A 10785-nucleotide genomic window follows, 5' to 3' on the forward strand; every position below is an offset into this window, starting at 1 on the left:
AAGTTAGTTTACTTCTACTTATGATAAGTAAATATATTCTTTTAGAGATTTAAAGTAATAAAAATCTGCCTTTTTGTACTCCCATATGTTTCCCTTGATTATATGATACTGTGTTTTAGAACACATCAGAAGTAGGGGGTGATACAGGCACAGCGACCTGTTGTTGTGTAGCTTTGGATCATCACACACTTGTAGTCCTGAACAACTGTAAGGTTATCTAAACATTTGCCAGAAGTTGCTCCTGTGCACGTAGTATGAAGTCAAGGTTTCATTTATAGATACAGTCTTTATATAGGTGCTGAGGCTCAGAACAATAATACTTGCATGACTGCAGTGGTCTAACTTCTGTAAGCTTTTTAGGTTGCACAGTGAAATGTGGTTAAGAAATCCCAAGGTTGTGTCCATAGAAGAGCTAGTAGTGTGGCTACACAAATATGATGAAGTCACAAGCTGTGAAATGTAAACGGAGAAGAGAGAATAGCTGTAGAAAACCTCTAAATTTAAAGTACTATTCTATTGTAAATATTTAACTTCTTTATTTCACAGTAATAAATTCGCTAGTGAGAAACTAAAATTGGAAGAGCTTATAAAAAAGAGTGAAGATAACTGCCAGGATTGTACGGAGAGAGCTGTTGAAGCAGAGGTACAAACAAAAAAGTGAAACATCTTTGCTAAAGCTTGGATCATTTGTGCTGATAGTAGGTGGAAAGCATGGCTGGTGAAGACTTATTTAACAATTCACTTTTTAAATAGCATCTTAAACACTTTCATAAGGATATGTCAGTGTGAATGGATTATTGACAAGTGCTGTTCATGATCTTACCCTTCAAAACTTTGCAAATCATCAGGGCACGTTGTTTTTATTGACCACTATAAAAAATACATAGAATTTGGGGCATTGCCCAAACAAAATCCTACTAGTAACTGAGTTTCAGACTCACCCTTGTTATGACTAGATTTCATTAGTAGGAATTAACCAATGGAACATAAAAAATGCCTTGTTAAAAGTGGATCATGGTTAGGGAATACATAGATACTTCTTTATCAGGTAACAACCAACTTGGGTGTTTTACTGAAAGGAGGAGAGGACTGGTAAATGATGTTTTTCTAAACTAGCATGTTTTCTGCTGGTGATGCTTTGAGTATCATGAACAATTCTCACTTCTTAAGTTGCAAATGGAACAATTATGGGAACCCCTTTGCTATCAGTTGAGGTGAAAGGAACCTTTTTACCCTCCTGAAGGCCTGTCAGGGCTGTTAATTCCACTGGCAAGTCCTCACTGTAGGAACTGTGTGCCTCTGTGTGTGTGTTGTGCTCTGTATTATCGCACTAGCGTTTCAGATGCTTATTAAAATCTGTTCGGAGGTTTTATTCCCTGTGCTACAGCAGTGTTTGTACTGCACTGTTTTTACACAGTTCTATTCTGTTACAGATATCAGTACTCAAAAACTGGAAGGAAACTGAAGTATGCAAGCTAAATGGCATAGCTGCTAATGCAGAAGAAAACCTCAAGATGCTGAAGTTGTTCAGCAGGTATGGAGACTCCACACCAGAAATTTTCATATTACTAGTTGCTAAATGCAAGTAGCTATGGATGTTTAATCACCATTATTTAACTAGATGGGTCAGCTCTGCTTACAAAGGGATCCTAGCCTCAAAGGTGCATAGAAACATAACAGTTAAATGCAGCTTTCCTGAAGCTGTATTTCTTTTTAGTCTTGCTACTGGGATTGTTCCAGTTATTACTGTACAGCGTCATTGGGAAAGGGCTGCAAACAAAACTGGTGGGCATGCAACAACATTCTTTTCTTCCTTACAAAGACCTAATTTAGCCCTTGGTATTACCTTTTTCTTAAAACTTAAGCCATGTTCCATTTCCTTGTCCTTGTGTTGTTGTAAAATGCTAATTTACATTTGAGGAGTCCAGATCTGAAATTGGGTAGTATCTAAGTACTAGGAATTTTGACTGATTTCAACTTAAAATCGCTTAAGCCTTCAACTGTGATCTAGTTGGTAGGGGATGGAACTGTTGTACTAAAAACTTGGGTCTTAAGGAGAATGTTGCAGTTTACCTGAAAATCTTGAATACTTCAGCAGCTCAGCTTCAACAGCACTTATGCTGAAGTCACAGACTGATTCCTGGGAAATATTTATTTCGAATGTAAAGAAACAACTGGAAAAAGTAGAGGTAAGCCTTAATTTCTCTTAGTTGAACTTTGGCAATTAGAATAAATACCTTAAATAATTTTGCATTCCTGTTTTAAAGCTCCAGTAATTTCCTCTCCAAATTCTGACCTGCATTTTTATTTTTTTTAATTACCAAAAAACCCCACAGTTACAAGTGCAGATTAAGTACAGTTAAGTTACAGTTGAATATCTTCAATTTTATATAGGCAAAACTCTGTGTACACTTGCTTCAAAATTGGATCCCACATTAACAAGTCTACTCTCAACAGAAAATTGTCTTAAAAATCAAGATGTGGAATGTCTAGGCTGAGATTTAAGAACCAGAAGGGGTTTCCTAAACCCTTTCAAGGCATTGATTGATGCAAGTACTTACACACGGGTTTATGTTACTATAGCAAGTGATCGCCTTGCATCTCTGTATTAAGGGCCTGGTATCTTTGGGGGTTTGCAACAAAGTAGTTGTGTCAATGCCATCTCAAATCAAGAGTAAGCTTTAGTTAATGCCCATCCAGAGGATAATTTGTTTTCCTTCTGCAGACTGAATATGAAGAAAAAATTCAGATGGTGAAAAATGGTGTCCGAAACTGCCTCACTAAAGTGGAAATTGTGGATCTTCCTTCTCCTCCCAGTGTCTTAGTATGTATCTTATATGTGACAGCAGTTTGTCAAGTCCTTTTAAGTTGGCATTGGCATGGCTACCCACTATGCATAAAGAACTTGAATGTATTGCCTTGAATGCAAAGTAAGCTGGCTTTCCTTATGTCCAGGTAATGCTCAGAAGGAAAAGGCGACTGCAGATGAGCATGGTGAAGTCTGGTGAAGAGCACATTCTCAAATCCTTTGAGAGGCTTAAGCTGTTTAAAGTTAACTGTTAAAATGCTTCCTATCATGTCTGGACTTGGACTAATATTTTTGGATATCGTGACTGCACCAAAATCCATAGGGATCAGGCCCCATTATGCCAACATGTGTAACTGACTATGAATACCAAAATCAACTTCCATTCCTGTCTGTTACAAACTAGACTGAGTGTAGTCATTTAGGGACATGCATCTGTGATGACTACATCCCAGATAAAGACTATTTAAAACGTTTTTCTCATGGGCCACAAATGCTTTGCTCAGATTGTCAGTTACTTCTGAACCCTGCAGTTTTATCCTGGTGCAAGGACAAAGTATGAGTTAACACTCATCAGCATGGTTGTGGGAAGACATTATGACAGTGAAAATACCTAGAGCTAAGATAGCTGCAGCAGTGATGCAAACAACTTACGTGCTGCCATTCACTGATGATAGAAGAGGTTGCCCAGGGAGGCACCCCTGTCCCTGGAGATATTCAAGGTGAGGCTCGACAGGGCTCTGGGCAACCTGATCTAGTTGAGGATACCCCTGCTTACTGCAGAGGGGGTTGGACTAGATGACCTTTAGAGGTCCCTTCCAACCCAGACCATTCTGTGATTCTATAAACAAAAACAATTGAAACCAAGGCACAGAGCTGAAACCCAGTCCTGAAGACAAGTAGCATTCAGAAACCATTGGACCTGAGACAGTTTGGAGTAAGGGAAAAAGTTTCAGTCATCTCAAAATAGAGGAAATCATTGCCTCAGTAAGGAAAATGCATTCAGAGCACATTCACATAGGAAAACTCTGAATTCATTGAAGGTGGCACACAACCTTTTTTTATGTCTATTCTCTGCAGAAAGTTATGGGAGTTTTCTTTTGGTTTTGCTACAATTGAGATTAAATGCTGTTCTAATCCTGTATATTTATGATTGTTCCTACAGCTTTTCTGGACTTAAACAAGTAGGTTACACTTAGGCTCTCCTGCATGCCTTTTCTTCCACACTGTTCTCATTGCCACAGAATAAGAATATCTAGTCAATTTGGTTACCATCCATTTACAGGTTGGGATAGAGCAATTTAGCAGCCTCTTGTTCTGTGTTTGGTATCTATTTTTACTGAAGTCATACAGGAGTAACATTTTAGAAGAGAGATCTGCATTTTTTTCAGCTTTGAGAGGTCTTTAATAGGCAAATATGGAGTCCAAATGAAAAAGACCTGATGAAAACCCTTTTTCTCCCCATTGAATTGTGTTAAACACCTTTACAGACAGGGTAAAATTTGGCATGAAAAGAGGTGGTAAACTAAGGAACGCAGAACACGAACCAGCAGGTTTGACTACAAAGAAGTGTAGAATACTAGTTGTGTCAGAAAGCCACCTTCCTACAGTAGTCAAATTCTGAAGCATAGCAGTGCACAGGGTCAATCAACTAAATTTTAAGGAGTTCTTTTCCTTTATGGAAGAGCATTGTTAGTGGAAAAAAAGTCCTTCTGGATCACGCCATCTCCCAAGTTTGTCAAGATCATGACTATAACTGGTGTTTCTGTTTATATGTAATAGGTATAATTTTTAATCTATTAAAAGCTGTCAATAATTAGAAAATAGAAAATTCACTCTTATTTAAACAAGTTTTGTTTGTACCACCAGCTTTAAGCTATACTTCTGTACAGCTTGGAGGTGCGCCTGCGTGTCCTTTAGCAAAGCAAGCTGAAGGAAGGGTTTGTGTATGTGCTGTCCTGTTTAATCCTGTCTCAGGTACCACACATACACAACCCAGCTATTGCAGAGAACCCATCTATTGCAGAGCAGCCTTGTGCAGTGTTTTTTACCTAGGTAAGGCAATATAAGATAAATTAATGTGACCTGCCTGATCCTTAGCGTGACCAAAAGTGTAACGGTTTGTGCTGGAAGTGCTCAAGAGTTCTGGTGGATTTTAATCGCTCTTTTTCCTGTGACATGTTATTTCCTAGGCAAAATATGTCAGACCTCCAATCAGGGATCGAGCCATCGTCATGTGTTCCTCTGCATCGGCACATCCTAACGTACTTCCAGCATTTTCAAGTTCCGAAGCTCAGGGTCCAACACACGCTTCATTTAATGCACAGGCCAGAGTCAAACCTTCTTCTGCAGCTGGTGGATCACAAAAAACACAAACCAAACCTCCAGAAGTGTCATATTCTGATGAAATTTCAGCAGCTTCCCGGCTGGGGAGTTCTGGAAGTAACACTCCAAATATCCAGCAAAACCAGAACCACCAACTGAGGGCTTCTGGACTTCCAAACAACAAAATGATTCCAAAAGCATATGAAAATAATATTATTGCCCATCTACAGAGTACATTCCCAAATCACAGCAGGTATTTGCTTCAATGAGCATAATGTTATGTTAACAGAATTTCTGAACCCCCATCCAGTCATAAAGCACAAAGAGAGCTGATTTCTTACTGATGGCTTCTATTTCACAGGAACAGTGACTGTAGTTGTTGTATGTGTGACATTTCTTAAGGGAATAGACCCATGGTATTGGCTTGTGTGCTTTGGTTTATTTTTTCCCAACTAGAACCTGTAATAGAATTATTATTTCATTGTTTGGGATTTTTTACAATTGAGGTAGGTCCTAGTTATTGAAAGGTACTGGAAGGAGGTACTTACTACAGCTCATTTGGGAAGTTAGTATCTTTTAAAGGTTCTGCTGCTGTGAACCAATGCTGTAACACGGAAGCTAGAGCGTTCTCAAATGCTGTGACTCTGCTGGTAACAGCCATAGAGTTGCCAATCAGTATGTCCTTTTTTGTCCCCTCAGTTCAGACCTTATTAGCTTCATAGAAGAAGTACAAAGAAGAAATGGGAATACATTGTCAGGTTTGAGCTTCAGTGAAATTCTAACCAGAGTGGCAGAACTCATTCTGGATCAGCAAACTAAGGTACTGTAGTGTGTAGTTTCTACTGTGTCTCTGACAAAAATGACAGTGCAGCACAGTCCAGAAAAGAATGCAAAGCTTCCTTTGTTGTCAAACTCTGAAATACGAACTTGATCCAGATTCTTTTCCCATTCCTGTCTAGACACCAGCTTCAGCAGGGAGACCTTTAAAGTCGGCATCCTCTGCTGCACCAGCTCGGAGTCAAGAAGTACCTGCGGAGGAAAATGCACCCAACCCACCCAAGGCAAGAAACACCTCAAGTAAAAATCCATCTCGGCCACATCTCCAGCCCTGGGGAAATGTTGGACCAACCCCTAAACCCAAATGGAGAAAAACAGACTATAGTGTAAGTTCTCCACTGTTTCAATGAATGCAGAGTGACTGCCCTGAGCTTTTTGTAAGACATGAGATAATTAAAGTACTGCTGGCAATAGACTTGGTCATTTTGTGTACAAAAGATTAAATATACTTAGTTCAAATTAGTAACATCATTAACTTCTTGGAAGTTGCTGATTTCATTGTTGCTAGCTTTCAAATAACGTTTTATATATAGGGCTCCAGTGATGATCCTTGCACGATATGTCATGATGAGCTGGGCGAAGACTTGTGTGAACTAGAATGTGGGCATCGTTTCCACGGAGAAGTAAGGATGTTCTCACCACTTAAATACAAATGTTTATAAACTCTGTTCAGTTCTTTCTAACAGCAGCCCCTCCCTCTCCTCACTATTCTTTAGGCATCGAAAGGTCATGTTTCTTTTACAGGCTTGCTCTACATATGGCCTTACTCTGTCAGACAATTTGCAATTTTAGATTCTTGAGTAAAATGATAATCCATCAGAATGAACCCAAGCTTATTCATCAAAGAATAAATTTGGTAGTCCAGTTGCAGTTTGGTTTGCAGCATACTTACAGAAGGGCCTGTCACTATAAACCTTGCATTTGCCACCTGATAGCCCTTGCATGTGTAACTTCATGTAGCAAGAAAGCCTGGATTATGTTAGAGTAACTTGGTGTTCCTGTCCCTGACTTCTTCCCATTACTGTATCTGTTTACTTGCTGATCTGTTATTGCAGAATAGGTGCAAATTTAAATGGATCAGCACAGCTTCAGAATGGGAAAAGAGGTTTTTAAAAGGTGCTGGAAAAGGGCTTACCTATTAGTAAGTTACTTAAGCTGAACTCTCCATTCCAGACTTTGTGTTCATAATATCTTCCTGTTTTTGCAGTGCATTAGAAAGTGGCTTAAGCAACAATCAAGTACCTGCCCTATCTGCCGCGTCCATGTTCTGTTACCTGAAGACTTTCCTGAGTTTTCTGCACACAAGAGATATTAATAAACCTTGTTTTATTTGAACACATTATAGCAAGATGCAAAGTGACTGCAGAATAACCACCTTGGTAAGGAACAGGTGCCTGGCAAGGAACAGAGCCCTGGTTTTATTGGATTCATTAGTGGAACTCAGACTGATTCAGTATTTGACGTCTCATGTTAAGAGGCAAGAGGCTGGTACTGCTATCACACCTGCAGAACCAAGTCAGTGTGCTCCAAGATCCAGAGCTTTTTGGCTAAGGAATATTGAAATCAGTGAATCTACTTTTCTTGAAGTATGGTGTGTAATTCCTATAAAGAGGGAGCTTTCCTTCACAGCTTAGCCCACACTGCAAATAAATTCTCCTATCACATAGGTGACCTGAATGGTAGACTACCAGAGTTTGGCACAGCCAAGACATTACCTTCCTCTGGCATAAGCAGTAACAATTTAACTGCAGGCTTCAAACCAGGCTTGTGATTATTATGAATGCTTCTCATGGAATTGCAGCTCCCTTACCTGCATAAATTCATAGCTAATAATTAATTTAAACAATAACATCTAAAAGCCTTGCTTCAAAATTTTACTGAAGTATTCATGCGATTTCTTTCTTTTTGTATATCGAGTGGCTTGATTCTTTAATCTCAAAAATATGTTTTCAATTTCTCTCATTGCTGAAGAGCTGATTTGTTTAAATAAGAATTACAGGATTTTTATTTTGAATGAAGCAGCATTGCAATCTGTATTCTGTGCATGTATCTTCATCAACAGTGAGGTACAGAATACAAATAGCTGAGTTTGACAGATTATCTTCATCACTGCAAAATTTGTCTCATAAACAGCCAAAAAGCCAGGACTAGAGGGTGTATGGCTTAACCTCTCTGAAAGCCTGTTTTTTGGACATAAGCAGTGGTAAATGGATTATAGGAGATGAAGTTCACTAGTTCTGGGAATCCTTTGTTCCTCAAAGGGAGCGTGTAACCTCCAGATGAAGTTGTAAACTGTTCTGCAATTAATCTGTATGCTACTTGGCACTTGCATTAAAAAAATAAAGTTATTACTGCAGCTGTTGTGGTTATTTTGGGTAGCATTTTTGCTGAATTATTGATGAATAATCTACTCTATGCTAGAGCCTTATAGGGTACCTTGCTGCCTGAAGAACTGGGTACGGTGGTGCTCTGCAGTACAACACTTGCATCCTCTTCATCAGCATCCACAATTTTCTTGGGATTGGGGATGGTACACGTGTCATTTTCATAGCTTCTCATGAAAGCCAAGTCCTTGGTGCTCAGGACATTTTTCCATAGCAGAGATAACCTTGACTTGTAAAGAAGTTAGCAAAGCAGTCCCACAACTGCCATCGTGGACTGCATTCTCCCACTAGAACCCAACGTGCTGCAAGGTAATAAAGGTAAGCTGGCTGTGGCAACAGTGCACAGTCAGCACTGAACCTGTATTCACATACACTTGTCTGTGGTCAGCCAATCTCTTTTGTCCAGTACTCACAGCACAGACAGGCCCACAGGATGGTTTTTGACCCATGTTCCTTTTCCCTGACTCCCTTAAGTCAGAAGGATTTTGGTGATTTCCAGAGATAGTTTGATCACATCCTTCTGTAAAAGGGGGGAGGCTGTCTGCTCTAATACCCCCCTACCTCAGTGCTGTGCAGGGAGGGGGACCGTCGAGGAGGCTGCATCAGAATGCTGGGGCCCAAGGCACAATGATCAGGCCAGCTCCATCTTTCCACAGAACTGTGGAAGGTGCTAGTGCCACTTTGAGCAGCAGGCGGCGCTCTCATAACAGCATGTGGACTAGAAGTGCCTTTGTCTACCTGAAATTCAGCCCGGACCGGTTCCTGATCTTAGGTAGATAACTTTCCTCTTGTAAGACACTGAAATAAATTTCACATGTTTACTTCTAAAATACAGATAATTGGCAATACTGCTGAATTAATGCTAAAGGAGATTTTTCCTTTTCATTTCTGTCTCTTGACCTTTACATGCACACTTTATATAATACTTTATATATTTAATCTGCCTCCACCCATGTAATAGTGCACAGAAAATTCACAAGCAGGATGAAATTGCTCTGTTAAGGCAATAGTCTGTGTTGGCAAAGTTACTTTTCCCAAAATAAGTTTTCCTATGATAGTTCCTTTAAGCTGTATAGTTATAAAAATTTATCTACTGTAACTTATTCCCTTCCTGGCATTTCTATTTATACTTCCAAGGTGAACAAGTGACAACATTATCCCACCTAATGAAGAGTGACTGTTTCCCTTGCAACAGTTACTCATATAATGATGAGTCACATCCTGAAGGCACGAGGTGCCACAGCTTGCAGGGTTTTAATGCCATTTTTCCACCATCAGCATAGGCTGGGCTGCAACAATCACAGAATTGTCAGGGTTGGAAGGGACCTCAAGGCTCATCCAGTTCCAGCCCCCCTGCCATGGGCAAGGACACTTCAGGCTACTCAGAGCCATATCCAGCCTGGCCTTAAAAACCTCCAGGGATGGGGCTTCTACCACTTGCCTGGGCAACCTGTTCCACTGTCTCACTACCCTCATGGTGAAGACTTTCTTCCTAACATCCAATCTGAATCTACCTCCTTCTAGTTTTGCTCCATTCCCCCTAGTGCTATCACTACCTGACATCCTAAAAAGTCCCTCACCAGCTTTCTTTAGGTCCTCTTCAGATACTGGAAGGCCACAATAAGGTCTCCTTGGAGCATTCTCTTCTCTAGACTGCATAGCCCTAGCTCTCTCACTGTGTCTCCTTAGGAGCTCTGGAGATGCTCTATCCCTCTGATCATCTTCAGGGCCCTTCTCTGGAAGCTTTCCAGCACATCCATATCATATCCTTCTTGTAATGGGGGCTCCAGAACTGGATGCACTACTCCAGGTGGAGTCTCACTGGAGTGGAATACAGGGTGAGAATCACCTCCCTTGACCTCCTGGCCATGCTTCTCTTGATGCAGCCCAGCATGTGATTGGCTTTCTGGGCTGCAAGTGCACACTGGTGGCTCATGTTGAGCTTCTCATCCACCAGCACCCCCAAGTCCTTTTCTTCAGGGCTGCTCTCAAGCCAGACACGGTCCAGCCTGTATCGGTGCTTGGGATTGCCCCGTCCCAGATGCAGGACCCTGCACTTGGTCTTGTTGAACCTCATGAGGCTGGCTTGTGCCCACTTCTCCAGCCTGTCAAGGTCCCTCTGGATGCCATCCCTTCCCTCCAGCGTGTCTGCTGCACCACACAGCTTGGTGTCATCAGCAAACTTGCTGAGGGTGCACTCAATGCCACTGTCCATGTCACCAACAAAGATGTTGAACAAGACTGGTCCAGGACAGAGCCCTGAGGGACTCCACTTGTCACTGGCCTCCACTTGGACACAGACCCATTGACAGCCAGTATTGTACCCACAGAACTGTCCGTCCATCCATCCAACCCATATTTCACCAGCTTGGAGACCAGGATGTCAAGGAGGACAGTGTCAAAGGCTTTGCTCAGGTCCAGGTAAAGGATGTC

At 41.0% G+C, this 10785-nt stretch overlaps 1 protein-coding gene across 1 annotated transcript in view; it reads left to right on the top strand.

The window, feature by feature from the left end:
• Positions 1-8310, top strand: part of TTC3 (tetratricopeptide repeat domain 3) — a 67731-nt gene extending 59421 nt beyond the window's left edge. The window contains exons 39-47 of the mRNA XM_054399566.1: positions 547-643; positions 1434-1534; positions 2096-2189; positions 2726-2824; positions 4999-5384; positions 5831-5951; positions 6091-6294; positions 6502-6591; positions 7176-8310. Coding sequence (XP_054255541.1) covers positions 547-643; positions 1434-1534; positions 2096-2189; positions 2726-2824; positions 4999-5384; positions 5831-5951; positions 6091-6294; positions 6502-6591; positions 7176-7283 — 1300 coding nt within the window. The 3' untranslated portion in view covers positions 7284-8310. The remainder of the gene's footprint in view (positions 1-546; positions 644-1433; positions 1535-2095; positions 2190-2725; positions 2825-4998; positions 5385-5830; positions 5952-6090; positions 6295-6501; positions 6592-7175) is intronic.
• Positions 8311-10785: the final 2475 nt, after the last annotated feature.

The sequence above is a fragment of the Indicator indicator genome, chromosome 1, assembly GCF_027791375.1.
Source record: "Indicator indicator isolate 239-I01 chromosome 1, UM_Iind_1.1, whole genome shotgun sequence".
NCBI classification, from domain to species: Eukaryota; Metazoa; Chordata; class Aves; order Piciformes; family Indicatoridae; genus Indicator; species Indicator indicator.